General features: G+C 33.7%; 2 protein-coding genes across 2 annotated transcripts in view; both read right to left on the reverse strand.

Moving 5' to 3' along the window:
* LOC149413463 (uncharacterized) overlaps positions 1 to 27645 on the reverse strand; it is a 189300-nt gene that overhangs the window by 64928 nt on the left and 96727 nt on the right. The gene's annotated exons all lie outside the window — the stretch shown is intronic.
* Positions 24128 to 27457, reverse strand: LOC149413464 (uncharacterized). Its single transcript, XM_089644624.1, has 6 exons — positions 27197 to 27457; positions 26882 to 27037; positions 26590 to 26748; positions 24841 to 24873; positions 24611 to 24666; positions 24128 to 24376 (listed from the first exon to the last, which is right to left on the reverse strand). The coding sequence occupies exons 1-6, from the start codon at positions 27299 to 27301 to the stop codon at positions 24343 to 24345; spliced, it is 543 nt and encodes a 180-aa protein (XP_089500750.1). The 5' UTR covers positions 27302 to 27457; the 3' UTR covers positions 24128 to 24342.

The raw sequence follows: 27645 nt of genomic DNA on the forward strand, positions 1-27645 counted from the left end.
GACAGGGCTGAGCGTAATGATTCTTGGCTTCCGGTATTTGATGGCTACACCAAAACTAAACACTGAAAACAATAATAATTGTGCCAGACGTAATGTGTGACACACAAGACTGTAAACAGGGCGGTGATCCCAATCCGTGGAGGCGTGTGATGCCTTCCTTCAGTGGCGTGGAGGGGTAGAACGGGGCGTCTCTGTAGCCGTTGTAGCTGGTCCGATGCTAGTACTCGTCCTTGCTGTAGAGTCCGGGTCTTTCGTAGGGGCAGAGAGGTCCGGGGTGAGGCGAGGGTCAGAAGAAGAAGAGAAGGCGAGTAGAGTCAGAAGTCGGAGCGAGGTAGAAGGCAGAGCAGAGAGAAGTGTAGAGCTGGCGGTGGTTGCTGGATATCTAATTTTTCAAGGGACTGTTGCCCGTTTTATAGGACCCCGGCGGCCTTCGCTGGCTGAGCGACGCTCACACGGGCCCGCTTTCTCTTTGATTCCTGGAATCGAAGCCCGTGTTTGTGGCGCGCCCGCGGCTCGCCGCCGGGTTGGCTACCGCCTCTCGGCCGGTAATTTCGGGCTCGTGGTCGAACGCGACCACGGCCTCTCTTTGTTCAGACACGATCTTCAGAATCGCGCTTGGGGAACGTTCTGACGGCGAAGCACCTCGCACGCCACGACGGCGCACGGCCCCTTGCTTCGGGCCGGGGCCGAACGTTCCCTCTCGTATAAGCACGACTCTAATAATCGTGCCCGAATTAAATGATCTCATGATTGTACCAGCTCTAACAATACTTCTCTGCCCGTATACCTCTATCCAAGCTCCGACGTTTCATTTATTGATAAGATTTTCATTTTACATTGCTTCATACATTTACATCTTTACATTATTACATACATTTTATACAATTTTATTTCTTTAGGACAGTTAGGATTCATTTAATTTTATTCCACAATTCTATATTTATCTTATAATCCTAACGTGGGTGACTGCGGCCGAGCCCGGAGCAGTACGTCCGTCACAATAATTTAACGAATTATACTGAAAATTCCAACGCAAAGGAGGTTTGGAGCGCGCAGCAGGTTATCGCGTCTACATTAAAAAAAACACAAACTTCAATCTATACATCTGTCCTGATGATAGAAACAGTAACGCTGTCCGAAACGTTGGCTAAATAATGAGAAAGCTCAACACGGCATAATAACCCAAAAGCAAATCGTGACAGAAAAAACTAATTTAATTTCCTACTTATTGTTGGAAACACCTTTTGTTTGAATAGTCGCGGGTTAATTAACAAACTTATCCAGGGTATTCGGTATCTTTCGGATAACAGGAGAGGAAATCTCTCCAACTTCTGTAATCCGGTATCACTAGCAGCTGGCGATCTTCCAATATCCAAGTTATTTCAGAGATCATACAATCAATTACTAGACGATGGTCTCTTGTTATTAGTATTATTTATTTAGTATAAAAATCTCAGCAACGCTCCTTTTTATTTTTGAACTTCGACGCAACTTGCAAAACAATGCTCAAAGACTACAAATAAGTTTTATTCTGAAACAGAATACTGATTTATCTATTGAGAAAGTTTATTCGTGTTTATGCGAGTTAGTTTATTTATTTTAGTTCTAGATTAATTCCCATTATTGACTGGTTTTATCGAAATGGAGTGTTGTTTCTCGATTTTTCTGTAATTTTTAACCTTGTTTAAGTTATTTCCTAGGTTTATAAAGAGCCACTAAGTGATAAGTATTGCACAAAAAATGTATATACATGTAATGTCTTTCTTTAAGAAGATATTTATTTATATTATATTTTTTTACTATTACTTTTATAGAAGGACAGAGATAAAAATAATCAACCCGTAAAAACAACGTTTTTTTTTCAATGTTGATGAGTGTTTCAGGCTAATAATTATTGCTTATAAAAATAATTGTTAACGTTTTTTTAGCTGTAAAACATTTATTTCCAAATTTTCGACTTAGTTATGCCATCTCTTGGGCCGGCTAGTGGCCAGTTTCAAAGAAAACAAATGGTTTGACTTGAGGATTGAACATTCTTCCCCAGAGACTGGAGTCAAGCTGGAGGCAAAAGCGCTAACAACGAGCGAGTTTCATCTCGATCCGATGTCGGGAAGTGGGTTAATCTCCACTTCAATTGCACCCATTCATTCATGAAAACAAAAGTGAAATTAAAATACATTTAAAAAAAAATGAAAAGTAGGAGAAGCATTCCAAGTAATCGAGAAGCGTCTTATTTTATTGTTTTAATCTGGATTTTATGAATACTTCAGGTACTCACTCCTCTGTATTGGATTTGATGAATACTTCAGGTACTCACTCCTGTATTGGATTTGATGAATACTTCAGGTACTCACTCCTGTATTGGATTTGATGAATACTTCAGGTACTCACTTCTGTGTTGGATTTGATAAATACTTCAGGTACTCACTCCTATATTGGATTTTATGATAACTACAAGGACATTCTTATAAAAAATCGTGTTCGTGAAAAGCACTCGACACCTTAGCTAAAACAAACAAATGCTTTGTTTTACACCATTTTACCGATTAAACTGTCGTTCATTGGCCAGGACAGGACACACGTTATAATAACACATTACAACGTTTGTCCCTAGTTCTATTACCCGAGTTCAACTTAATTAAATTCGATTCTATTTTGTAATGACAGCATACACAGAAGAATGTAAGTACATTAAGAATTATTTTCCTACCTATCTAGAACGGTTTTCGTTATTCGATTGGGTGACTCGATAACTCTTCAAAACGGCAGTTCAACACACCTTTAAAAGGTCATGAAAAGTGATGAATCAAAAACTAGGAAATAGGTTACGTAGGTAAGTAAGGTTAATTTGTTAGTTTTTTCATCGCTTTTAATGGCTTTTGAAGGTGTGATGAAATGTCATTGTGCTGAGTTATCACGGAACTTTCAATTGCTGGTATAACTGGTTTCACGCGGTAGTTATCTTTATATTTAGAATGTGATTTCCGTGTTCAATTTCTATAATAAATGTTTACCCGATTTTTTAAATGTAAATTTTGGAGGTAATTTTTTAATGATTAATTTTTATATATATTTTTTATTGAATAAATTGTTATATTTTTCGCACAGAGGGTACGCTTTTCATTTCATCAATTAATGTGAAACTCACCCTCTGAGACCTGATTATCTTTCAAATGGCATTGGCATTATCTTTATGTGAAACTCGCCCTCTGAGACCTGATGTTCCTTCAAATGGAATCAGCATTATCTTTTAAACTATGCTATATAATAACTTATTGACCTACAATATAATCTATATAATAACTTATCTTTTAAACTATGCTATATACCTATTGACCACATATTCCTAAGAACAAAAAAAATGCGAAAGGAATTGTATATCAACCAACCATAACTGACCACTTCTCAATAGTAATTGGCCTCATGAATAAAAAATCCATTTCCATTTCCTCATGTGAAAATATAATAAAGACTAAGATCAATTTCGAGGAATTCACCTCCAAAATTAAATTGGAAAATTGGCTCTCTACCCTTAATTCTTCAGACGTAAATGTTGCATTTAATACATTTTCTGAAACACTATTGAAACATTTTGAGGCTGTTACAGTTGAATCCCCTTTGAATAACTTAAATAATAAAAAACTGAAACCATGGATCACAGATGGCCTAATTTTTTGTATTAAAAAACGGGACAAGCTCCACAAAAAATTACTTAAAAATCCAGATACACAAGCTCAAATATTTTATAAAAAATACAGAAACATATGTAACAATCTCATTAAAATCACTAAAGAAAACTATTATAAACAAAAATTGTTCAGAGCTGGCAATAACAATAAAAAAATTTGGCAAATTATTAAAGAAATATCTGACACTAACCAATCAATACCACCAATCAATAAATTAAATATCAACGGACTAGATACCTCCCTAAAAGACGACCCTGACACTGTGACCAATCATATAAATGAATATTTTTGTAATATCGGAAAAAATTTAGCATCACAAATCTTAAATAAGACATCAACCGATGAAAATTCTCTTGCCGACAAAATCAAAAACTCTGCTTGTGAAACAAATAATTCACTCACACTTAACCCCACCAACTCTACTGAAATTACGCAAACTATCAAACAATTAAAGCCCTCCCATTCATGTAATCATGACAAAATATCCTCAAACATACTCAAAATTATTGAACCTTTTATAAATCAACCACTAGTACATATCATTAACCTCAGTCTCAATAAAGGCGTATTTCCGAATAAACTCAAACTTGCTCTGGTTCAACCAATTTTTAAGGCTGGAACTCCAACTGATATTTCAAACTATAGACCTATCTTCATTTTATCATCACTGTCCAAAATTATAGAAAAAATTGTAAAAAAAAGACTTATCGACCATCTTACAAAATACAACATTCTCTCGCCAAACCAGCATGGGTTCAGAGAAGGGATAAGCACAGACTCAGCTATTCTAGAATTAACATCACACATAACACAAGCCCTAGATAAAGGTGATAAATGTCTGGAAATATTTCTGGACTTGGCTAAGGCATTTGACACAGTCTCTCGTCCAATCCTTCTAGCTAAACTACAGAAAATCGGAATAAAGAATAAGGCATTTGAATGGTTCAAATCATACCTGACAGACAGAAAGCAATGTATTAAGCTACCATCACAAAAATCGTCTCAACCTACCAGAATTAATTTTGGTGTACGACAGGGCAGCGTACTCGGTCCTATACTTTTTCTCATATACATTAATGACTTATGTAGATTACAAATTGATGGCAATATAATCACTTTTGCCGATGATACTGCCTTAGTAATAAAAAGTAAAACATGGGAAGAAATTTTTCATAGAGCAGAACTAATCTTGAAAATTACTAAACAATGGCTGGATAATAATTTACTCACATTAAATATAAGTAAAACAAAATACCTAACATTTAGCACAAATAATCCAAATCAACCCTCAATTAATTATGTACTTAAAATACATTCCTGTAGGGATATATCTAGTTGTCTATGCAACGCACTGGAACGAGTAGATTCAATTAGATACTTGGGCGTAATAATCGACAATAAACTTCGATGGGAAGATCATGTAATTAATGCCACGAGCCGTATAAGGAAACTGGCATATATTTTCAGAGCATTGCGAAATATACTAAACAAAAACACACTAAAAACAGTATACTTTTCCCTGTGTGAATCAATTTTATCGTACGGTATAATTGTCTGGGGAGGATGCTCTAAAACTGTACTAGATCCACTAATAAAAGCCCAAAAATTGATATACGGACTATCTACAAAGCACATTATATAGGTACAACCCACGAAGGACTTATTTAAAGACTTTAAAGTTCTTAATATAAAATCCTTATATGTAAAAAATGTTACCTCTTATTTTAAATTCAAATTTACAAAAAAATATATATCCGATTCAAATTATAACACAAGATACTCGAACCAATACAACTATATTATTCCGGCAACAAAAACTTCAATGGCACAGTCCCAGTTTAACTTTCTTGCCCCTAAAATATTTAACAATTTATCAATTGAAATAAAGTCAATAACCAAATATCTCACTTTCAAAAAGGCGCTTGATGACTTTTTGATTAATGATTGTGACAGTGTTAATCACTTGTTTCTCATTCTCAGATAGTGAATAAACAACTATGTACAAGTAGGCATGTGTATATGTGTGTATGTATGTATGCATACATATATATATATGTGTATGTATGTATGTATACATATATATTTGTATATCTTTGTATGAATATGTATGCATCTATAAATATGAATAAGTGTGTGTGTGGATGTATGCGTGTACACGCGTATTTACGCGCTCATACATGCATGTACACTTACACAACCAGAAAAGAGAGTTATGTATTTGATCTTTTCCTGCATAATAGCATGTCTTAGACTTCTAAATTTTTTATATTTTTTTGTTTTTCTTTTATTTTTATTTCTTCTTTATTCTTTTTATTTTTCTTTTTTTTGTCTTCTGCTTTCTACTTTAACATTTTTATATTTTCTATTTCCATTATAATTCATTCTAATATAATCTTTCATACTTTAAACATGTATAAATATTTAATTTATATGTTAACACTAGACCTCACATACTAACTATATACCATTGGTCGCCACGAGACAGGCAGTTGCCTAGTGTGGTGATTTAATGTATCACATGTAAGAAAATGTATTATTGTATTATCATGTATTCTATAAATAAATAAATAAATAAACTATACCAATTATCGAAAAGGATCAATAAGTTTCTACCAGTGCCGGTTTTAATTCAGGTCTGAAAGGGTTATAGGGTTTCTTCTTAATTGAATTATCTTTGAACGGTCTTTATGGTGGTGACTGGATAACTCATCAAAATGACAATTCAACACACATTTAAAGAGTAATAAAAAGTCGTGAAAAGTGATGAAATAAAAACAAGCTTAAATAGGTTACGCAAGATGTTTATAGATTCGTTTTTTGACTATATCCATTTTTAAAAGTGTGTTGAATTATAATGGAACCCTTTATGATGACACGACTCCGAAGATTCTGATTGACAGCTTTTGTGATCAGTTACCTTCAATTTTTATTCTTGCTGCTTCTTCTACCCAGCAGAACCGTCCCACAAATCTTCACCTATCTATCGGCAATAATTCCCTCCTGCTACCTGCTGCTATATTCTCCAATCACGTGATGATGCAAATTGCACTTGTTTTTGGCGCTAGCCAATTATGCCAAAGACAAATGTATCGATGACAGATGTACTAAAGATGTGGGCGGAGATGTCACTGGGAGCAGAAGCGCTCCAAGCGCCAGACATTTAAACTAGAAGTCTAAAACACATTCTAATACTATTGGCCATAAATTGAGATACAAGGTAGACGTATGGGCGTTTTATATGATGTTTATTTCCCAGTTTCCAAGTGGTTCGTTTCTCATTTAGATTCGGGATTGAAAAAAGGACATGTTATATTATTTAACCGATTTCGGTATAGTTTAAGATGGCGAACGTTATTTGACATCTGTCATTTTTTATGTAACTATCATTTTATTTATTTCATTTTATATTTAAAATATTGATATAAAGAATATATTATATATTTATTATTGATAGTGAATACTGTTTTTACTGGTTGTTCAGTATTGCGAATTTCGCATATTTTTAATGATTTGTTGACGGCAAACATTTGTCGGTGGCTTATTTTAATAATTACACAATATAACTAATGAAATATTTGAAAAAGGATAATTTTTGTAGACGGCAAGGGCAAATAACAGTTGCTTTCATGTGATCTATGCTTATGTTCAAGGTATTGCAATTTTTGAGGAATGCAATTATCTAACTATGAAATCTGCAAATGAAAGTAACGATCGTATAAAGCAAAGATTTTTCACAAGGGTTCCGATATAGTTTACTTATTGTGATCGGTTTGAAAAAACACATCGTGTAAAACGACCATTACGCTTTAATATCTTTAATAATGAAGTTATTATAATATAAGTGAGCTAGTTTATGTGCGGTTTGCGGGAACATGGTTGAACGTATACACTTAATAAGCATTACACATGTATTATTATCATAAGGATCCTATTATTAAATTATATCCATGCGAACTTCGCACCCGTAATCAACGTAATGTGTCACGATGTAGGAAGGACATGGGGTGAATAATGATTTTGCATAATAATAGTGGTTTATTTTAATATATATTTTTTTTAATTGCCGGCAACCCGAGCGTTTATTGCAATAACATAATCATATAAAAATAATTAACCCGCCTCACTAGAAGGTTTCTGTTTTGAGGCGGGTAATTAATTAATCATAATTAATTTAAGGAATTTAATTAATCAATATCACTAATTAAATATTTGAAAAAAGATCATTTTTGCAGATTCACGGTGGTTACAAAGGTATCCCCGATGAAGTAAGTTAGGTAGGTACCTACCCGAGTTAAAAGCCATCTCATCTGTCGTGGTAATAACAATGTATAAAAGTAATAACAATTATCTTTTAATCTCGTGATTTTATAAAAGACAGGTATAACTGCCTGAAATACCCACAGGAAGAAGCTAGTTAAAACACTAAAAGTATTGTAGAAAATAATCGTGAAAGTACCAATAAGAACATCATCAAAATAAGATTTTAAAAACTTGTTTTCAGAATTGTAAAACTCTACTAAAATGTAAAGGAATAAAAATAACCTCATTGACCAACACACAACACCAATACACTACATACATTTGACGACATGAAATTTCCACAGTGTAATGTTTAGTGTTTTGTTTGTTCCTGAAAAAACGCTCCGATATATTATATATGTTAGTACTATATTCTTTAGTTTGGTTAATCTCATTCTTTATCTCATAAAACCAGAGAAAAGCAAATAGACACTACCTTTGGACAAAGAAGCTTTCAATTTCTAGCTGTAAAGTTATATAAGCAACACCCACCTAGTGTCAAACAGATTAAGCCGAAAAATAACTGCATTGAGTACGTCAAATCTTGGCTTAACAAATTATCAGAATAATAACTGCATTGAGTACGTCAAATCTTGGCTTAACAAATTATCAGAAAAATAACTGACTAGTATATTAAGAAGACCGTCACGAAATTGTCTTTCATTTAATGTGGTCTAATTATAATATCGATTATTTTTAATTTACACTACTTATTACATTTTTAAGTAAATTGTTAAAAACTTTGTAGAAAAAGAATAAAACGTTATCTTTGTTTAGCACTGATTATATCTAATTCTTCATTTCATAAATTATCATTTTCTGTATTGATTTGTATTTACTACGCTTCAAATTTTGTCTCATTGCTCTGTTTGTGGATTATTTGAAGTATTTTTTAATCTACGTACAAGGTAGAGAATACTTCTACAACAGTAGTCAAATACAAAGTAGAGTTCAATGAGCGCTTAAAAGAAATACGATACGGGATCGCAAAGCTCTCGTACGGTCGCGGCACGTGTTGCTGGGAACTACTGTTGGCACAACAGGGGCACATTCACACACAGCGAGGAATTATATTCTCTCCGAAGGCCTTTCGCACAATAAAAACCACTTCAACGGGACAGACATAATAATATAAAAAGATGAACGAGATTATTTATACAGTTTGTACTCGTAATAGGATGCAGCACACGAACGAAGGAAAGAAACTCTCTCCAGTACAGTAAACATTTCGATATATATACTCATTACGACGGAATCTCGTAGTAACGGAAACTGCGGAATCTACGTCAGTTTGAAGTCGATTTTGTGGAATAACTTTTTGATTTGAGCTTTCGTATTCGAGTAAATCGGGTACAAAGTTGGAATTTAAAAAAAAATCGTTCGAAGGGGGACAATATTAGCTGTTTAATGTATTTTAAATGAGTCGATGTGTAGACCCGGCTCCAAAACTTTTTTTAACTCTTTAATTGCCGAAAATGTTTACATCGATTTTTTTGGGTTGTCTATGTGCTGTATATTTACCAGTTTCCCGCTTTTACTACGAGTTTCGGGACACCGTGTATATTTACAATTATTTTGACAAATATTGTTTAATTTTATCATTTTCATTACTAACTAATTCATCGCCTAATTTATTATCCGCTTCACCATCTGATCACCATGATCTACTTTGTCAGCAATACTATAATCTATTCCAACATCTTCTTCAGGATCGAATTCATCGGATAATCACACAATATTAATCATATTGCTTCTCCATCTGCTGAATTATCTACTTCATCCTCTACTTCATCTCCTTATTCTATTACTACTAAGATCAATACCATCATTTACTTCAAAATCTTCTTCAGAATCGGTTCATCACGAAATTCAGCGTTTACTTCACATTAACTTCATCATTACTTCATAATCGACGTTATCATCTATATACTAGTAATCTGCTTCACTATCTATAACATCATCTACTTTATTGTTTATTTCATGATCTATACTAAACCACATAATTCATAATCTTCTACTACATATTTGAGGGGCTCATCAAAGGGTGCGATTTACCCTCTTAGATTCCGAGAAGGTTCCAGAATAAACCTTTCAAACACCTTTGAAACAAACAAAAAACAGCGCTCGACAAAAACAATAATCCATACTACCAAATTACATGTATGTTAATCGAGTCCTTTGTAATTTCCCAATCCGCAGTTAGGCATTATTATTCCTATTTCAATTTCAGCTAAAACCGTAAACAAGCATTAAGGTGTTTTATTTATTTATTTCCATTATTTTTTATATAACTTTACAAAAGTTTTATTAATAGCTCACTAGGAGAACCTGCGCTGAGGTGTTCGCATGTATTGGGAAAATGTTATATGCCGTCATAAGTAAAAACACATCATCTTCCTTGAAGTACTCGAGGAGGATAATAGGTAAATAGTTGTTTCATATAATATAGACATAGTGCCGTGAATAGAAAGGGCTACAACATGAAGTGTAAGTAAAGATACAGTTAACACGAAAGAGAATAAAACAAAACAGAAGTAGATGATAATCGGTATTTAAAGCATTGCCAAATAAAAATACAATAACATATACAATTTACATACAACAATGTAAACAAGGGGGAAACAACAAGAGAGAATTTTTTAAATAATACCATTTATTCCATTGATGTATTATTTAGTCCTTTCAAATAAGGCAAAAAAACCTACTTCCACAGGAATAATAAAGTGTTTTGTGTTCGCCTATTTCAACATTACCATTTGGCCGTTGACCGTTTTATATGTCTGTAAATTTGTTTGTGCGATCCGTTTCCGATTCAAGATGTTGGCCGTGTTGGATGCTAAATTTATTAGGGTTAATCTTGACAAATATAGTTTTTCTTCGCTATTTTTCAAAGGTCAGTGCTTTTTCATTTCCATGAAAGCGTTATTTCCTAACTAAATATTTCTTGATGTGTCACTGCGTCTGTGCTACTAATATTCGCTCATGTAATTCATAAGAAACGTATCTACATTTCTCAACTTTTAAACAACTACATTAGGAAATCGTCTGAATAATTTTCAAAATTTTATCAAAAATCAAACAAATGCAATATACAGTTTTATTTCTGTTTTCAGTGTTAAATAGTTTTTTATGTTTTTTTTCATATTAAAAAAATATTTTTAATAAACGTGTACTTTTACATAAATTTGTAATAATTACAAAGAAACACATCTAACAATAACGGTGTAATTTGATAAATAGCAGGTGTGGTTTTTTTACGCAAAAAAGTTGTTGAATTCACGGATATATCTGCATTTTTAACTAAAAATTACGATTTGCGCACATGTGGTTCTTTTTGATGCAATGGGCGATATAATTTAAAATATTATTTTATAATTTTGAATATAAAATATTATTTTTCGTTATATTTTATTATAAATTGTTATTCTTACATAAATGAAATCACCCCTGGCTTTTATATACCCATATATTTATATCTTGGACATGACTCCGAAGAGAAAAACTGACACGTAGAGTTATTGCCCTGTTTAATGTTTCTATATTTTAATGAACTGAAATGTATCTATGAGATTCCATCACAAATAAATTTCTTTACACCAGAGTCTCACTCTCGAGGACGACACAATAACCTCCTTTGCTGCGAGGAGAGCTACGTACTTCCTAAATGCGCTGGATCAAAAGATCGATATGTTTTTCATGTCCTAACCCATAAAATAAAGTATAACATAACAAGTGCGACAAAGGCGAATAAAATGGATAAATTCAAAACATAAATCATTTGTATGGTTCTTTCATCTTTGACTTGATCTCATCAGCATACAAATTGTCAAACAACGCTGCCTCGCTCATTAAAATAATATTGAAGATGTAATTACAACAGTGTCCGACAGACTGACGGAATGAGGTTGGCAGATACCTACTACCTACACCTAGGTAGTGGTACGTAGCTACCGGATAAGATACTCGAGATGAAGTGCGATCACTCCGCGGTTTTCTACAGATGTTTGTTTTTGCAATTCGACATTTCAACTAAGTAGGTACATAGGATGAATTTCAAAACAAATAAAAATCGCAATATGAAGGAAAAAAGTGCTTTTAATAATTTGTATATAATCTACGACCTCCGTGTGAGATTGCTAAGCTTCTTGGCTCTTTCAGAGGTATTTCACTTTCAATCATAAATCTAATGTTAAATATCTCGAAATCTTAATAAATAAAAAAAATAAAAATAAAAAATCAATCTCACAGTGGAAATAATAATAAAACTTATCTACGAGTATGTCTTCTATAACATACTCAAATATTAAACAAGAAAACCATCAAAATTGTCTATTATGCATGTTGACGCAACTATCTTCCTTTAACATTGTCCTTGAAATTTTCCCATCCTATTACCTACAAGTACCTGTCATTATCCGACTGTACCCACGTTTGTGTGACATTTACAATAATAAACTTAACTGTCAAATCAGTTTATTGATGAAGCCGGTTTGATGAACATCTCTTTATGATCAGTGCTTTTATTGATATCAACTCGGGGTAGAATACCTACTGTGCAGTGAATATATTCGGTTCCCATCAGTGTGTTTCTTACCCAACCCAGATGTTGTGGAAGTTGCGTGTGAAATAAATCATCTCCTGTGAGTGAACCCAACAGCAACATCGTTGACGAACATCAAAGGGGTAAGTCGGATTCCTTTCTTACTCCCTGTTCACCATCTCTAACCATCGTTGTGTCAACTTCAAGTTCACAATTGATTTTACAGTCCATTCTTGATTCGCCTTGCGATTACAATGCATTAATACAGTCCCTATTTTGCAGCATGGCATCATTGGGTGGATGGGGGACATTTAGCTACCTTACAGCCCATACTAACAATTCAAAGAACAATTATTACAATTATCCTTAGGAAACCGTACGACTTCCCAACTGTAGAGATATTTCGGGAATTTAATCTACCAACTATCACAGAATTGTATAAAAAAAGCCTTATATCAAAATTATAAAGAACATTTCATCAATAAAATCACCCCTCAGATAGCATAAGCAATATATTCAAAACGACGAGCCTAATAGCCATCGCAATGCCTAGAACGACCACGACTCAGCACCACTACTTGTATTTAGGTGTGAAATGGTACCAAAAACAAAATTAAGGAAACGGAAACATTAAAATATGAACAGTTCAAAAAGCAAATTAACTGCCTGAAATTTGTTAATGATTAATTTTACACGCTTACTTAAATTATATTATCTAGCCATTACTAAAAAAAAAATTTGGCTATTATTGTAAAACTAATGCTCTAAAATTGTGGATATTGAATTGTGTTTGTAGTTAATTTGAATACTGAATTATGTTAATTTGTATATTGAATGATGTTTGTAGTTATTTAATAAGTCTTTGAATATTGTATACACATCACCTTTTAAGCATTATTTTCTTTTTGTATATTCTTACTCCTCTCATAAACACGAGTTCCTAGAGCTCACCTTATGGAGTAGTAGAATAATTAGGATTTTTTAAAAATTTATTTTAATTCTGTTATAATTTGAAATCTTGTATTATTTTGTAAAAATAAAGACTTTTTTACATTTCATATAAGGTAATACATACGCTCAGTATCGCCCTGGTTAAAGACTACCATTCAGAATAGCTTGAAATGGCTTTAGCCGAGTTTGGTGACCAGATCTGAATAGCCAGGTACTTTAGAATCGTCCTCTTCAGATTAGTAGGTACATACACTATATATATATATATATATATATATATATATATATATTTAATAAAAATAATATTATCCTCACTGGGATCTCCCGTACTGAGATTACATTTACATTTAGAGTTTTGAATGAGAGTTTGATTTTTTTATATATGCATCAACATTTGCTGCGGCAGGTATCTAGCTTTACTAACATCCATCAAATAACATTGCCACATTTAACTCGTATATTTAATAAGTCCCATGTGATTATTCAGTGGACAATTTATTAGCATATTAATTTTGTTTGTCAGTAAACAAGAAGGTCTCCATTACATTATGTACTTGTCGGATGATTGAACGCTTTTGGAGAAGCAAAATTCACAATGAAACGAATACGGGAAGTACCTACAGATGAACAGCACACGTAAATTGTAAATTCCTCTACCAGTTGCGTAAAATCCTTGATATTAGTGTATGAGCTCACCCAAAGATGGCGTTAGCTGTCGAGAATTGTGGAGACCGAAGGGAATATAAATAACCTCAAGGTCGGGTTCCAGATTATTCCAACCCCCTGCTAATTAAGATATCAGAGTCCATTGTAAATCTATCACATTAAAAGTACAAGTATTTTGTTGAAGTCGGAGTTTTATTTAATCAGAGAGTTTGTGAGAAACCCAGGAGACAACAATTAGTTTTTTGACTCCGCTTTGACGATTTGAAAAAAAAATTAAATGCGGTAATAACCACCCACAAAAAATTTATTATAAAAATCTTTGTGACCACCAACTTGTATGTGCTACTGACCAATTTTCCAACTACCCGAGGACAATGTGACATTGACGTACAAAACGTAGCACACTTTACACTATAACCGTAATTAATAATTACTCACGATTTAAGTAGACACCAAGTTATACCTCGTTCTCTTATTGAGGAACTAGCCTAACTGAATACTTTTCGATTCTCTATTTGGAACCAGAACAAGCCTATGTGAAATTCTCAACAGTTATCTAAAATGTTAATGTTAAAATGTTCATGAAAAAAGTGCTCTCCTGTAAAATAACTAAAATTCAGTTAGGCTAGTCTACAATAGGGGGGACAAACTGTGTTCTTCTCGTTGTTTATCTTGTGAATATTGCAAATATCTCGTACCTGAAACAAAAAGAAGAAAAAATATATAAATAAATGGGCAAACAGAATCCACATATCGATTGTCTAAGGAGAAGCTACAGTACGTTTATGTTTATGTTACTATTGTAATTTATTTATTAAAAAAATCAAAATTAGCTCATCTCACTAGGGAATTCCTGTGTCGAGATGCGTAGCAACACAATTATAGTAAATAATCAAAAAATCACGTAAACTTAACATAATGTGGAAAATATACACAACAGTTTTTCAAATTAAAATTACAGATGGACAGTAAGTTTAAATTTTTATTTTTCGGAATAACTTTATTGAGTAAAACCTCAAATTGTAATATTTAAATATTGAAGACAATATTAGTGATTTCTAAACGAAAATCTGAAACAGAAAAATCAGAAAAGGAAACGGTCACATCTGGGACTCGAACCCAGGACCCTTGTCTTTCCGGGACAGTGCTCTAACAACTGAGCTAATGGGACCCTATTCCCCTCGGTCACTTTTAACTGTATCATACTTCGAATAAGAACTACTAACATTGTCTTCATTTTATTCATTCTAGACTTGCAGAAAAGTCAACAGATGTTGACATTAAAAATAAAAAAATAAGATAGGTTTATCTAAAAAGACGCTGTCTGGATTGCATTTAGTTCGGGTTGAATCTTGCGATCATACATAAAGATAGTTGCCAATAAAAATGTGCGGTGAAAAAATGAAGACAATGTTAGTAGTTCTTATTCGAAGTATGATACAGTTAAAAGTGACCGAGGGGTATAGGGTCCCATTAGATCAGTTGGTAGAGCACTGTCCCGGAAAGACAAGGGTCCTGGGTTCGAGTCCCAGATGTGACCGTTTCCTTTTCTGATTTTTCTGTTTCAGATTTTCGTTTAGAAATCACTAACATTGTCTTCAATATTTAAGTAAGTTTAAATTTTGCAACAACTAATACATACATAATAGTAAGTAAATAAATATAGGCAAATTAAATACATGCATCAAAATAAGGAAATAATTGTAAGTATACAATAATACGTACATAAATTACATACGATAATAATAAATTAAATAGATAATAATTAAGTAAATAAAGCATACAAAACTAAATTAGTAAAGTACGTGTATAATTTCGAATATAGGGTTTCCAGACTGATTTATATCGTATTAAATGTGTAATCCAAATATTCATATGTCTATGGTAATCCAATTTATAAAAGACAATAGATTTCAAGTTAAAGGCAATGGCCCATGACCAACTGACCACAGCGAATTTTTTTAAAACGACACCTTTCGGATCCTTAGGAATACTGCACAAAGACAAAGTTCGGAGACAGCAAACGTGACGGCGCCGAATTTGCGACATGCTAACAATAATAAATGAAATCATAGTATAGGGTTGAGTGGTGTACGAAACACACAAATAGTAAAAATTCATAAAATAAATAATGAAGGGAAAATGTTTGTCCCAATTTGATTTGACACTAAAAATCGTCACAGAGTTACACCACCATGGCGCTCGTTCATGGGGTGAGGTTTGTCTAGGTCTGGGAGGCGGATGCGTCTACCCACGGATCAGGAGGGACTGTTTGAGGGAGAACATTGGCCTCTCCAGCAGAACTATCTCCGTTATTCCTGGACACACTGATCCACATATTCCTACCAACCCCCCCATTCCTTCCCAAAACTTTGTCTCATTCCTTTCCTTAAAAAAGACCATCCCAAAAATGACACAAGCCATGAAGGAAATTATTTTCCTTAGGCCTACCTGAGTGGAGCTAATGTAAAAAAAATTATAAGAATTTTTGACATTTAATTTTTATTTTAGAACAAAACAAAAATATAGTAATAATAATGATAATAACGTATTAAATCAGTCAAAAAATTTATATATACAGATGCAAAAGTCGGTCATTTTAAATACATGTAGGATTACGAAAGATTTTTTTAATATTTATATTGAGGTATCAGTAGGATTTATAGTTCCAATTAGAAGTTCTACCGAGCCGAACCCTCTGATATGAAAATATCTGGAGTCGGTGAATTATTTTCCCATTTGATCTCTGGTGAGTTGACGTGTTGTTTTTGTATTGTTTTGTATTTATTATGCTTATATAATGCACTTGCATAATGTAGATTGACTAGATGATCATTTGTGGAAAAGTGTGTGGAAGAGTTTAGTTTTTCCTGTGGGGAAGATGTGACCCGGACATAAAGTCGGAAAACATAATAGGAAAAGTGTGTGGGAGGGTTTAGTTTTTCCTGTGGGGAAGATGTGACCCGGACATAAAGTCGGAAAACATAATAGGAAAAGTGTGTGGAAGGGTTTAGTTTATCCTGTGGGGAAGATGTGACCCGGACATAAAGTCGGAAAACATAATAGGAAAAGTTTGTGGAAGGGTTTTCCTGTGGGAAAGATTTAACCCGGACATAAAGTCGGAAAATATTTAAAAAAAAAAAAAAAAAATGGTTTATTTTTTACCGTATATTTACCATCGATTGATAAATTACCATGTTCCCTGTAGACCAACTAGACTCAAGTCACCTTATTATTGCAACGCAGAACAAAATACAATAATCCATCGCTTGCACAGATTAGGCAATGAATATTCCAACATCGATCACGCTGATTGTCTATTATCATATAAAAGATGCATAAAACAAAAATTGTCGATTAATACCATACCATCATAATGATTATATTATGTACTTCAGATTAAAAACTACTAGTACTCGATAGGTAGAAGCTGATATCAGTGCATTATATATCATAGTCATCATAGGTACTATGTAAAACTTTATCGGACTGTCAAGCAGTGTCGCACATTATTATTATACACGCGATTCTCCCGGTAGATTTACGTAATTTATTACTTTTGTTTCCTTTTCATATTATAATAGTATATATTTTATTCCTTTCATTTCCTAATAGTATATACCTTTCTAATATCTTTTATTTTATTTTTTACAAACTCTTAATGCCTTTTAGACATTTTATAAGCACTTCATTCTTCCTTATACTACTTTATTGTATATTATTACATATAATTTCTTACTTTGACTTATTACTATACTACAGATTGCTACGTATATATATATTTTTATTTTTTTATTTATTAAATTTAATATAATTACATTTAATACAATATAAGATATGGCTAGATATGTCCCACAAAGCTGTGACAATCAGCTTGTCTGTAGGTTCTACCATTTAATGTTATAACATAATACACATTAGCTTAAGTTTAAATATTAATACCAAATATAATGTTTAGGATAGATAAACGTTTTGTTCATTTATTAACCACTTTTTTGTCAGTTTAGGGCAGGGTTCCTCATTATTTTTCAAGTTAAAGTTTTCGTTAAATTTGTTATAAATCACAGGTATCAAATAGTCAAGTGTTCTGCTACCATACTTATTTGATATTAGTGGAATTTTTAGGCCTTTTTTTTCAGTAAATCTTGTTTTGTGACTATGCACCAATGGCTTTTTGTACGCATTTTCTCCCGGATTATTCATAATTATAATAAACCAGAGAAGCCCTTTAATTGGGAGTAGGCCCTCAGAGCCATACAGTAATTTTAAGTTGTTTCTTTGTTTGTAAATGCTAGGTTTAACAATTTTTTTAATTATAGCAGTTTGTAGATTTTGAATGTATTTAATATTAATATTACTCGAATGTCCCCAAGTTCGAATTCCATATCTAAGTATTGATTCGACCATAGAATGATATATAAGTTTGAGAGTACATCGAGGCAATACAAATTTTAATTTATAAAAATTACTCGCCAAACATCGGAGCTGGTTACAAACTTTGATCACGCTTTTGTCCCATTTAAAGTTATTGTCTACGATTATGCCAAGGTAAGTATATTCGTTTGCAAAATCAATTTTTTCACAGCTGCAAATATTATCCATTTTTTTATGTATACAATCAAAATTATGTGCAGTTATTTTATATTTATATCTCTTTGTTTTTTCATACTTTTAACCTTACTGACTATTTACTGATTATAATATTATACTTACATTTATATTGTTGTATTCCTTATGTTGCTGTACTATTCTCTGTTAAATAAGTATGTGAATGGCACATGTTGTGCCGTATATGTGAAATAAATAAATAAATCAGTAAGACAGAAAAGCTGTGCAAGTTTCAAGATGCTTGAGCTCATCGTTCGAGAATATTGTTGCTGATGGTGAAAATGAGAATTAATTCTGAGACCACAGAACATTTTTCATTTAAAAAATTCAAAAATTCTATACGTAGATACACCTACCAACTACCAACATCCACGTCGTACGATGACAATTGTATGAACATCACGAAATGCAAATAAAAACCAATATTAGTAATCTATCGTTGTATTGTGAAGCTGCCTTAAGCCGTCGAGATCAACTTTCCAATTCGCGATTTGGTCTTGCAAAATCACTCGAAAATTCATTGATTGCATTTGACTATTCATGAACCTAAGCTGTTAAAAAAACCATAAATCTTTCTTGTCGCAAATCTATCTTTCTGCATACATGCACAAACAGGTTTTTATGTGATGCCCAGTGGGACTATGGCACTATCCCAATTGGGGAATGTTGTAGGCTGAAGGGAGTGGGAGGGGCCTATTCAGATCTAGTCACCCGAGTGCCACTTCAAGCAAACATTTATATTCTGAACAGGGCGATTCTGAGAGTATCTTCCATCTACCGCGTGGCATTGTTATGATTTTATTCATGCTAGTGTGTTGCGATTTGAAATAAATATCACACAGACAAATATGTTTAAGTGATTATTTGATATGTATTTGGAAACTTCAATTTCACCAGAAGGAAAAATTAACTTGCTAACACGCTCACAACACACATGGAAACTTGGATTTCTGATATTGCGAAGTTACGCTGTACGTTGTAAGAGAAAGGTCAAACAGGTCAAAATAAGGTAAAAAAGTAGAGCGATAAGGTCAAAATGTATCCGACTCTAAAAGTCAACTATTAACTTTCATTCTCTCTACCTAACTCTTTCAGCGGTTTTATTTGGTAATTGTATACAAATTTATTTAAATACATGGTGTCCTAAAAGTAGTTGTAAAAGCGGGATACTGGGGAATCTACATCACGTGTGTGGAGATTATTTTTAGCTTCTTACAGTTAAGATTTATTACTAGTGGTTTAAAACTAGTAACTTACAATTAAGACTTGTAACTAGTGACTTAAAACTATGCCTATTTATTTCCGAGTGGGTATTGATATACAATAGATACTGTTACAATATGACTTACAACTATGGCTTAAAACTAGAGTCTTAGGGCGAACATACTTAATTACTTCAATTTTATTGGAATAATATTTTATCATTAAACAAGAAGATAAAACAAATAAATCTAAGCGAAATATGAAGCAGAACAAGACATAGAAAAATAAAAAGGAAACGATCTCAACTGAGAATCGAAGCCAGGATCTTCGTGTAACCGGGACAACGCCTCTAACCTTCTTGGCCATTGTGACCTAATTATTATACGGAGTTATTGTCGACTTTATATTTCAAATTCAGAAATAACAAAATGATCTTATCCGGAAGACAGGGATCCTGGGTTCAATTCCCAGTTGAGACCGTTACCTTTTTATTTTTCTATGTCTTGTTCGGTGAGCGGATAACTCATCAAAATGGTAATTTATCACATCTTTAAAAAGTTATAAAGTCATGGAAAGTGAAGAAGAAACAAAAAACTTTATTAACTGGGTTAAGTAGGTTAGGTTAGGTTTAATTTTTATTTTTTTCATCGTTTCTAATGACTTTATATCATTTTTTAAAGGTGTGTTGAATTGTCGATGTGTTGATTTATCATGGAACCGTCTTGTTGTGTTCCATGTTCCGTTAAGATTTATTGATAGTATCTTTTACTTCAATGATATACTTAATTACATTTATAAATACAAAGTGTTACATAAATGCACTTATTTCTGGACACCAACCTACAAAAGAGTTTCTCTGCTCCCTCGGTGTTATTAATCGGAAGTAAAAGAGAAAGAAAAACTAATATATTCATTTTTGGTAGACATTTTTATTGCCCGAGGCCACAAGACTTGCCATTTATAAAAACAAAATTTAAAAAAATTGTAGCACTTTGAATGGTGCTGTAGTTAATAATAATAAAAAAGATATTATCGTTATTACCATGTGTGATATATTATCTAAATAGTGTCTGGGGCCTTAGCATGAGAAGTCGATATAGCCCTATAGCGATACGATATCGTTAAAATACGTCATCAATGAGCACTTAACGACATATGCTAGCACGATCAAAATATAACAACCGACGATTGTTAAAATTCCTTGTCTATGGTCAAAGTAGCGACGGTATCGTTAAAATTGCGAGCATGAGAATGTATCGATAGGATAACTTCCGACCGACGGTTGCTAAAAGCCCGCCGAATATAACGTGGGGTCTTGAGTGTCAGTTAAAACTTTGGTTGGCTGTCGATATACATATATTTTTTAATAATGTCGTTCATTATGCAAAATTTCTGGTTCAATGAAAGGAGGCAGGTTAGGGAAGATCGTAGGATTGAAAGGCGTCGTTTACGCGATCAATTGAATCCGTTCGAACTTGCAGAGACGGAATTCAGACAATTGTTTCGAATATCTCGCATTATGGCTAGAGATCTCATTGATGAATTAACTCCTTTTCTAGTGTCAAAAAATACATTAGGACTTCCAGTATACATTAAAGTGAGAGTATTAAATATTATTGATATCTTAGTAAAACAAAAACACAATATAAATCTATCCACCACTGGAACGACCACGTGAAATAAATAAATTTGTTTCGATTGGTGATGATAATTTTTCACAATAAAGTGATTAAAATGATCAAAAGTGAAGTTTATTAATTAGTTGTATTATTTATGATGTTGACAGGTACTCGCACCCATCAGCTTCTTTGCTACAGGGAGCTACCAACGTGGAGTAGGCCAAGATCACTTCTTGGCGATAGGGCAAACTACCGTTAGCAAGTGCATAAAACTGTTTATGAAAGCAGTTTTAGAACATCTGTACAGAAGATGGATACATTTTCCGGCTACAAATGAAGCCCGCAAGCAAGTAGAGAGTAGTTTTAGGGAAAAATTAAACTTTCCACATGTTCTGGGATGCATCGATTGCACCCACATCGCCATCGTCACCCCTTCCAGACACGAGGAGCAGTACAAAAACCACAAAGGATTTTATTCGCTGAATGTTCAAGTGGTAAATATTTTTTCAGAAATAAAACAGCCGGATTGTTGTTTTCAAATTTTATTGAAGGTTTTTTATGTTTGATAAACAGGTCTGCGATGCTACGTTGAAAATATTGAGCATCAACACACGCTTCCCGGGTACTGTCCATGACCAATTCATTTGGAATAATAGTTTAGTCAAAACTGAAATGAACAGACTATACAATCAGAGAATTGGGACATATTTCTTGCTAGGTATGTATTTCAACAACTCATTTAAAAAAAAGGCAAAAAAATCATAATTTAGTAGTTATATGTACCTATTATAATGGGTGTTTTGTTTCAATCAGGCGATTCTGGATATACACTCGAGCCTTATCTGATGACACCAATATTGAATGCAGTCGAGGGGAGTGCCCAATACAGATACACAAAGGCGCACTGTGAGGCGAGATGTTCCGTAGAACGCCTATTTGGGGCATGGAAGGCTATATCCCGTTGCCTCAGGAAAGACAGAGTTCTCCATTATGAGCCCGATGCTGCTGGTCAAATAATTATTACTTGTGCTATACTATACAACATGATGAAGCACTATAAGTCAGTTTCCTTGTTGAACTATATGCATTTAAAAAAGTAAGGCAACAGTACAAAATATTAATAAATTTTTCTCTATTTTCAGATTAACAGACGATTATAATGATAATGTAGAGTTAAGAGAGGTTGAGCTGCTGCACCAGCCTGAAGATGTCAGCAGGGTTGTTGCAGCCCGCAGAGTGAGAGACGAACTAGTGCGAAAGTACTTCTCCCACGAATGATAATATATTAAACAAGGAAACTGACTTATAGTGCTTCATCATGTTCAAACATTGTATCGTATGTACCTACATTGTAAAAACAATTCACGCCTCACAGAGACATTGCAAGAGTTTGAAGAACTGCTACTAATCAAGTATACATATATGCAAAGCGCTCTATGCAATATTTCTCAAAAAGAACTTCAATAGTACTTTAAAACACTGTATTGTATGTACCTACATTGTAAAAACAATTCACGCCTCACAGAGACGTTGCGAGAGTTTGAAGAACTGCTACTAATCAAGTATACATATATGCAAAGCGCTCCATGCAATATTTCTCAAAAAGAACTTCAATAGTACTTTAAAACACTGTATTGTATGTACCTACATTGTAAAAACAATTCACGCCTCACAGAGACGTTGCGAGAGTTTGAAGAACTGCTACTAATCAAGTACATATTCATATATGCAAAGCGCTGCATGCAATATTTCACAAAAAGAACTTCAATAGTAGTTTAAAACATTGTATTGTATGTACCTACATTGTAAAAACAATTCACGCCTCACAGAGACATTGCAAGAGTTTGAAGAACTGCTACTAATCAAGTACATATTCATATATGCAAAGCGCTGTATGCAATATTTCACAACAAGTACTTCAATAGTAGTTTAAAACATTGTATTGTATGTACCTACATTGTAAAAACAATTCACGCCTCACAGAGACATTGCAAGAGTTTGAAGAACTGCTACTAATCAAGTACATATTCATATATGCAAAGCGCTGCATGCAATATTTCACAACAAGTACTTCAATAGTAGTTTAAAACATTGTATTGTATGTACCTACATTGTAAAAACAATTCACGCCTCACAGAGACATTGCAAGAGTTTGAAGAACTGCTACTAATCAAGTACATATTCATATATGCAAAGCGCTGCATGCAATATTTCACAACAAGTACTTCAATAGTAGTTTAAAACATTGTATTGTATGTACCTACATTGTAAAAACAATTCACGCCTCACAGAGACATTGCAAGAGTTTGAAGAACTGCTACTAATCAAGTACATATTCATATATGCAAAGCGCTGCATGCAATATTTCACAACAAGTACTTCAATAGTAGTTTAAAACATTGTATTGTATGTACCTACATTGTAAAAACAATTCACGCCTCACAGAGACATTGCAAGAGTTTGAAGAACTGCTACTAATCAAGTATATGTATATGCAAAGTGCTGCATGCAATATTACACAACACGTACTTTAAAATATGGTATTGTATGTATCTAAATTGTAAAAAAATGACATTTGTTGTTGAGTTTCACTTTTTCACAAGAAACATAAAAATTATGAACATACAAAACGTTAATAAAAATAAAAATTTAACACACAAAGTATACAAAAAACTTATTATCTTGAAAATTATAAAAAAAAACCTAAAAACTAATCGCAGTCATCCTCCGACTCCAACTGCAACGTATAGTTGGGCGAGTTAGCAAATTATGTTGACGGTTGTTTCGATGGTTGAGTTTGTCTAGAATTAGAAATGTTTTATTAGAGATCTCATTCATTCTACTTTCATCGTACCTCCTAGCTGGACTGCTTGCCTCTCCAAGGACAATTGTTAATAATCGTGTTCCATCTCTTGTGAACATACTTCGCAATCTCTCAAGTGACATATTAAATAATGCAATATTTAATTTAATTTGTTCAGTTTTGTACATTAAATGTTTTTAAAAGCCTGTATAGATGTATAGCAAATAAATACCTCGCCAACTGTCGTTGGAGTAAACAAACCCTTTCACGTTCCACTGCCGTGTATCTCTGAAACAAGAGATGATAATTCATTAATTTACTAACTTAATTTACCTTCTATAGTAAATTAGTTATTAGTGCCAGTGAGACGAGACCAGAAAAGCACCATGTCTATGTAGACACTGTATCTTGCCCGGTCTCGGGGTGCCTTGACAAATAATTACAAAAAGGAACAGGAAATACCTCAAAAATGTCAGCAAATCGATCCATTGAACTCTGAAATGATAAATAACAACTCATTAATTTAATTTAAATAACAATAGGTAGTCGACATACTAAAAGGAAGATTATAAATGAATTTATTCATTTTGAATTTCTCGCCAAGCTGGATTTTACATGTTTATTAATTTTTTTTAACACAAAGAATATCTAAACAAACAGAACAATAAAAACTCCACCGCGCAAAATGGAAAAATAGTACATTGGGAATAGTACAATAAATAAATGAAATAAGTCAAAGCTAATAATAATAGAAGAGTATGTATGAGACGATGTATGAATGTAAATGAGGCAAGGAGTGTGTGCCAAGACCGAGTTGTTTGGCGGTCCGTCCTCTCTGCCTACCCCTGCGGGGAAACGGCGTGATGGTTAGTTAGTTAGTTAAGTCAAAGCTGGGCATTTTATTTTGTTCTACTAAGATTTAATTCTAATTTAAAAGTACAGTGCCACACTTATAAGTTGGCAGTGGCCTAAACATGGATTGACGCTATTTCTTTATATTTTAATCTGGCAACTTAGGGCCCGTTCCCACTTCCGTTTTCAAATCGGAGGCGGGTCCCGTTTTCAAAACGGACGGCCAATGGCCCTGTTCACACTACCGTTTTAAAAACGGACCATACTCTACGAAAAAAAATAATTGTCGATTCACCAAAAACATGTTATTTGCTCATTATTCAGTAATGGTGCGCAATGGACGACGATGAAGCTCTTGTTGTCATGTGGTACTTATTAAATAGAAGGAAAAAAGTGAAAAGAAAATTTTGAGTACACCCAATCATAGCCGAATGATTTTCTGTAGGAATTTTCCAAGTGTTAATTGGTGAGTTAAGAAGTGATGAACTAAAGTTCTTTAATTATTTTAGAATAATAATGAATGGATTATTTATATAGCGCCGTTTTCACCATGAAAAATCACCTCAAGGGCGCTTAATGGCTTAAGAGAATGTCTATCACTTCCTTTAACCATCTACTGGAATGAGTTTCAGAGAGCTTAACATATCAAAATACAAAATTGAGAAAGTGCATTTGTCCTGAAGAAAGGCTATCGATATTTTAAAGTAAGAAAACAATAAACACTCAAATATTTTTTATTATGTGTTTATTTAACTAATACGCTCTTCCGTGCATCTCATTAAAGCTTTAAAATTTAAAAAAAAGTAAACTTAAATAAAATAACATAAAAATTTTGATGTACAAAAGTTGTGTACACCAAGTGTTTTGTTTTTATTTAGTTAAAGATAAAATATTACCATACTCTTTCTTCGACCAGTGGTATTAAATTTTCGGGATTTATTTCCTTATCCATTATTGTAGTTTTGATTTATTTACTTAAACAAATAACCAAATACAAGCACGCAGTGTGCCTGCTTCCTTGCGACAGGGAGCGGGCGGGGAGGGGTCGGGGTTTGGCGGGGACTCTGCCGGAACGACTGGACGGCAAGTGTGAACAGCTCCATACAACACTATGAGCGAGCGTGTGCCGACACGATTTGAAAACGGACGCGCTGCGTAGGCGAGCCATCCGACAAAAAATGTCGGATCCGTTTTCAAATCGTGTCGGACAAGTGTGAACAGCTCCATACATCCACTACAGCCACTAGGGCATCCGATTTTAAAACGGGACCCGCCCCCGATTTGAAAACGGAAGTGGGAACGGGCCCTTACACGTGTAGCGCTGTATTTGGGAGTGATTCGAAGAGAAATAGGAAATACCTTAAAAATATTGGAGAATTTATTAATAGCTCCCACAAGCTCCTTGGATGATTCGTTACTAGCCTCCTGCGCCATCACCATCCGAACCCCCACATCTGGCTTGTCAGTTAGCTTCCTCTTCTTGCTCGGGCGAGAAGGGGAAGCTATGTCACGCCATGTCTGTAAAATGTAAAAATAATGTCAGGTTAAAAGTGATTTACCGTCTTATATCAAGTGTCTCGATGATAGATTATATTAGAAGGTCAGCAAAGTTTGCTGCAACCAGTTTGTATAGGTAGGTACAAATACTCACTGTTTTCCACTGCTCGTCTGACTTAGCAGGACATAATTCTGCCAGTTGTTCCGCCGAACCCCGAGGTCCCACAAACCTTCCAGCGGCGAACTCCGAATGGTCAGCCATATAGCTGGTTAGCAGTCCATTTGACTGGTCGTCGACCTTACTCTCTTCCTGAAATCATAATATCAGCATTTTGAATATCTTAAAATACTGCGTATGATTGAAATATTAGTAAAAATAACTTCAAAATTTTGACACAATAGAATGTAAGTATATCTCTTTGATAATAATGGAAATTCTTTCACATAAAAAGATTAATAAATAACTTACCCAGCTACCATTGCTTGCGACATCGTAAAATATTAAAAAAACAAGGCGGTTACAATGATCAAGCTTGAAATCTGACGTTTGACGTCTGACGTCTATCCAATTCATAGACAATTCCGTCCCAGTATTGCCAGCGTATATCGATTTGTATTTATTGCCTTATCGATGTCGTTAGAGATATCAATAGTGTTCTCATGCTAGGGAAGTCGTTATAAAATGGTCGGTAGATACGCTTAGCAATACGATATCGTTAAGTTCGATCGATTCTCATGCTAAGGCCCCTGGTGTCTGTTACCTTCCCACATGAGTACTGTTCGGATTTCAAGATCACTGGAGTGTGACATTATTTGTAGCTGCGGCATTGCTTAAATAGCATTTCATTCAGAATGATCTGAAATTAAATTTCACAGTGGCCATATGATAGTGTTTCTCGGACCAAGGTCTTGTTTATG

The sequence above is a fragment of the Hesperophylax consimilis genome, chromosome 21 (assembly GCF_061612785.1).
Source record: "Hesperophylax consimilis isolate HC1 chromosome 21, BYU_Hcon_1.0, whole genome shotgun sequence".
In the NCBI taxonomy this organism is placed as follows: Eukaryota; Metazoa; Arthropoda; class Insecta; order Trichoptera; family Limnephilidae; genus Hesperophylax; species Hesperophylax consimilis.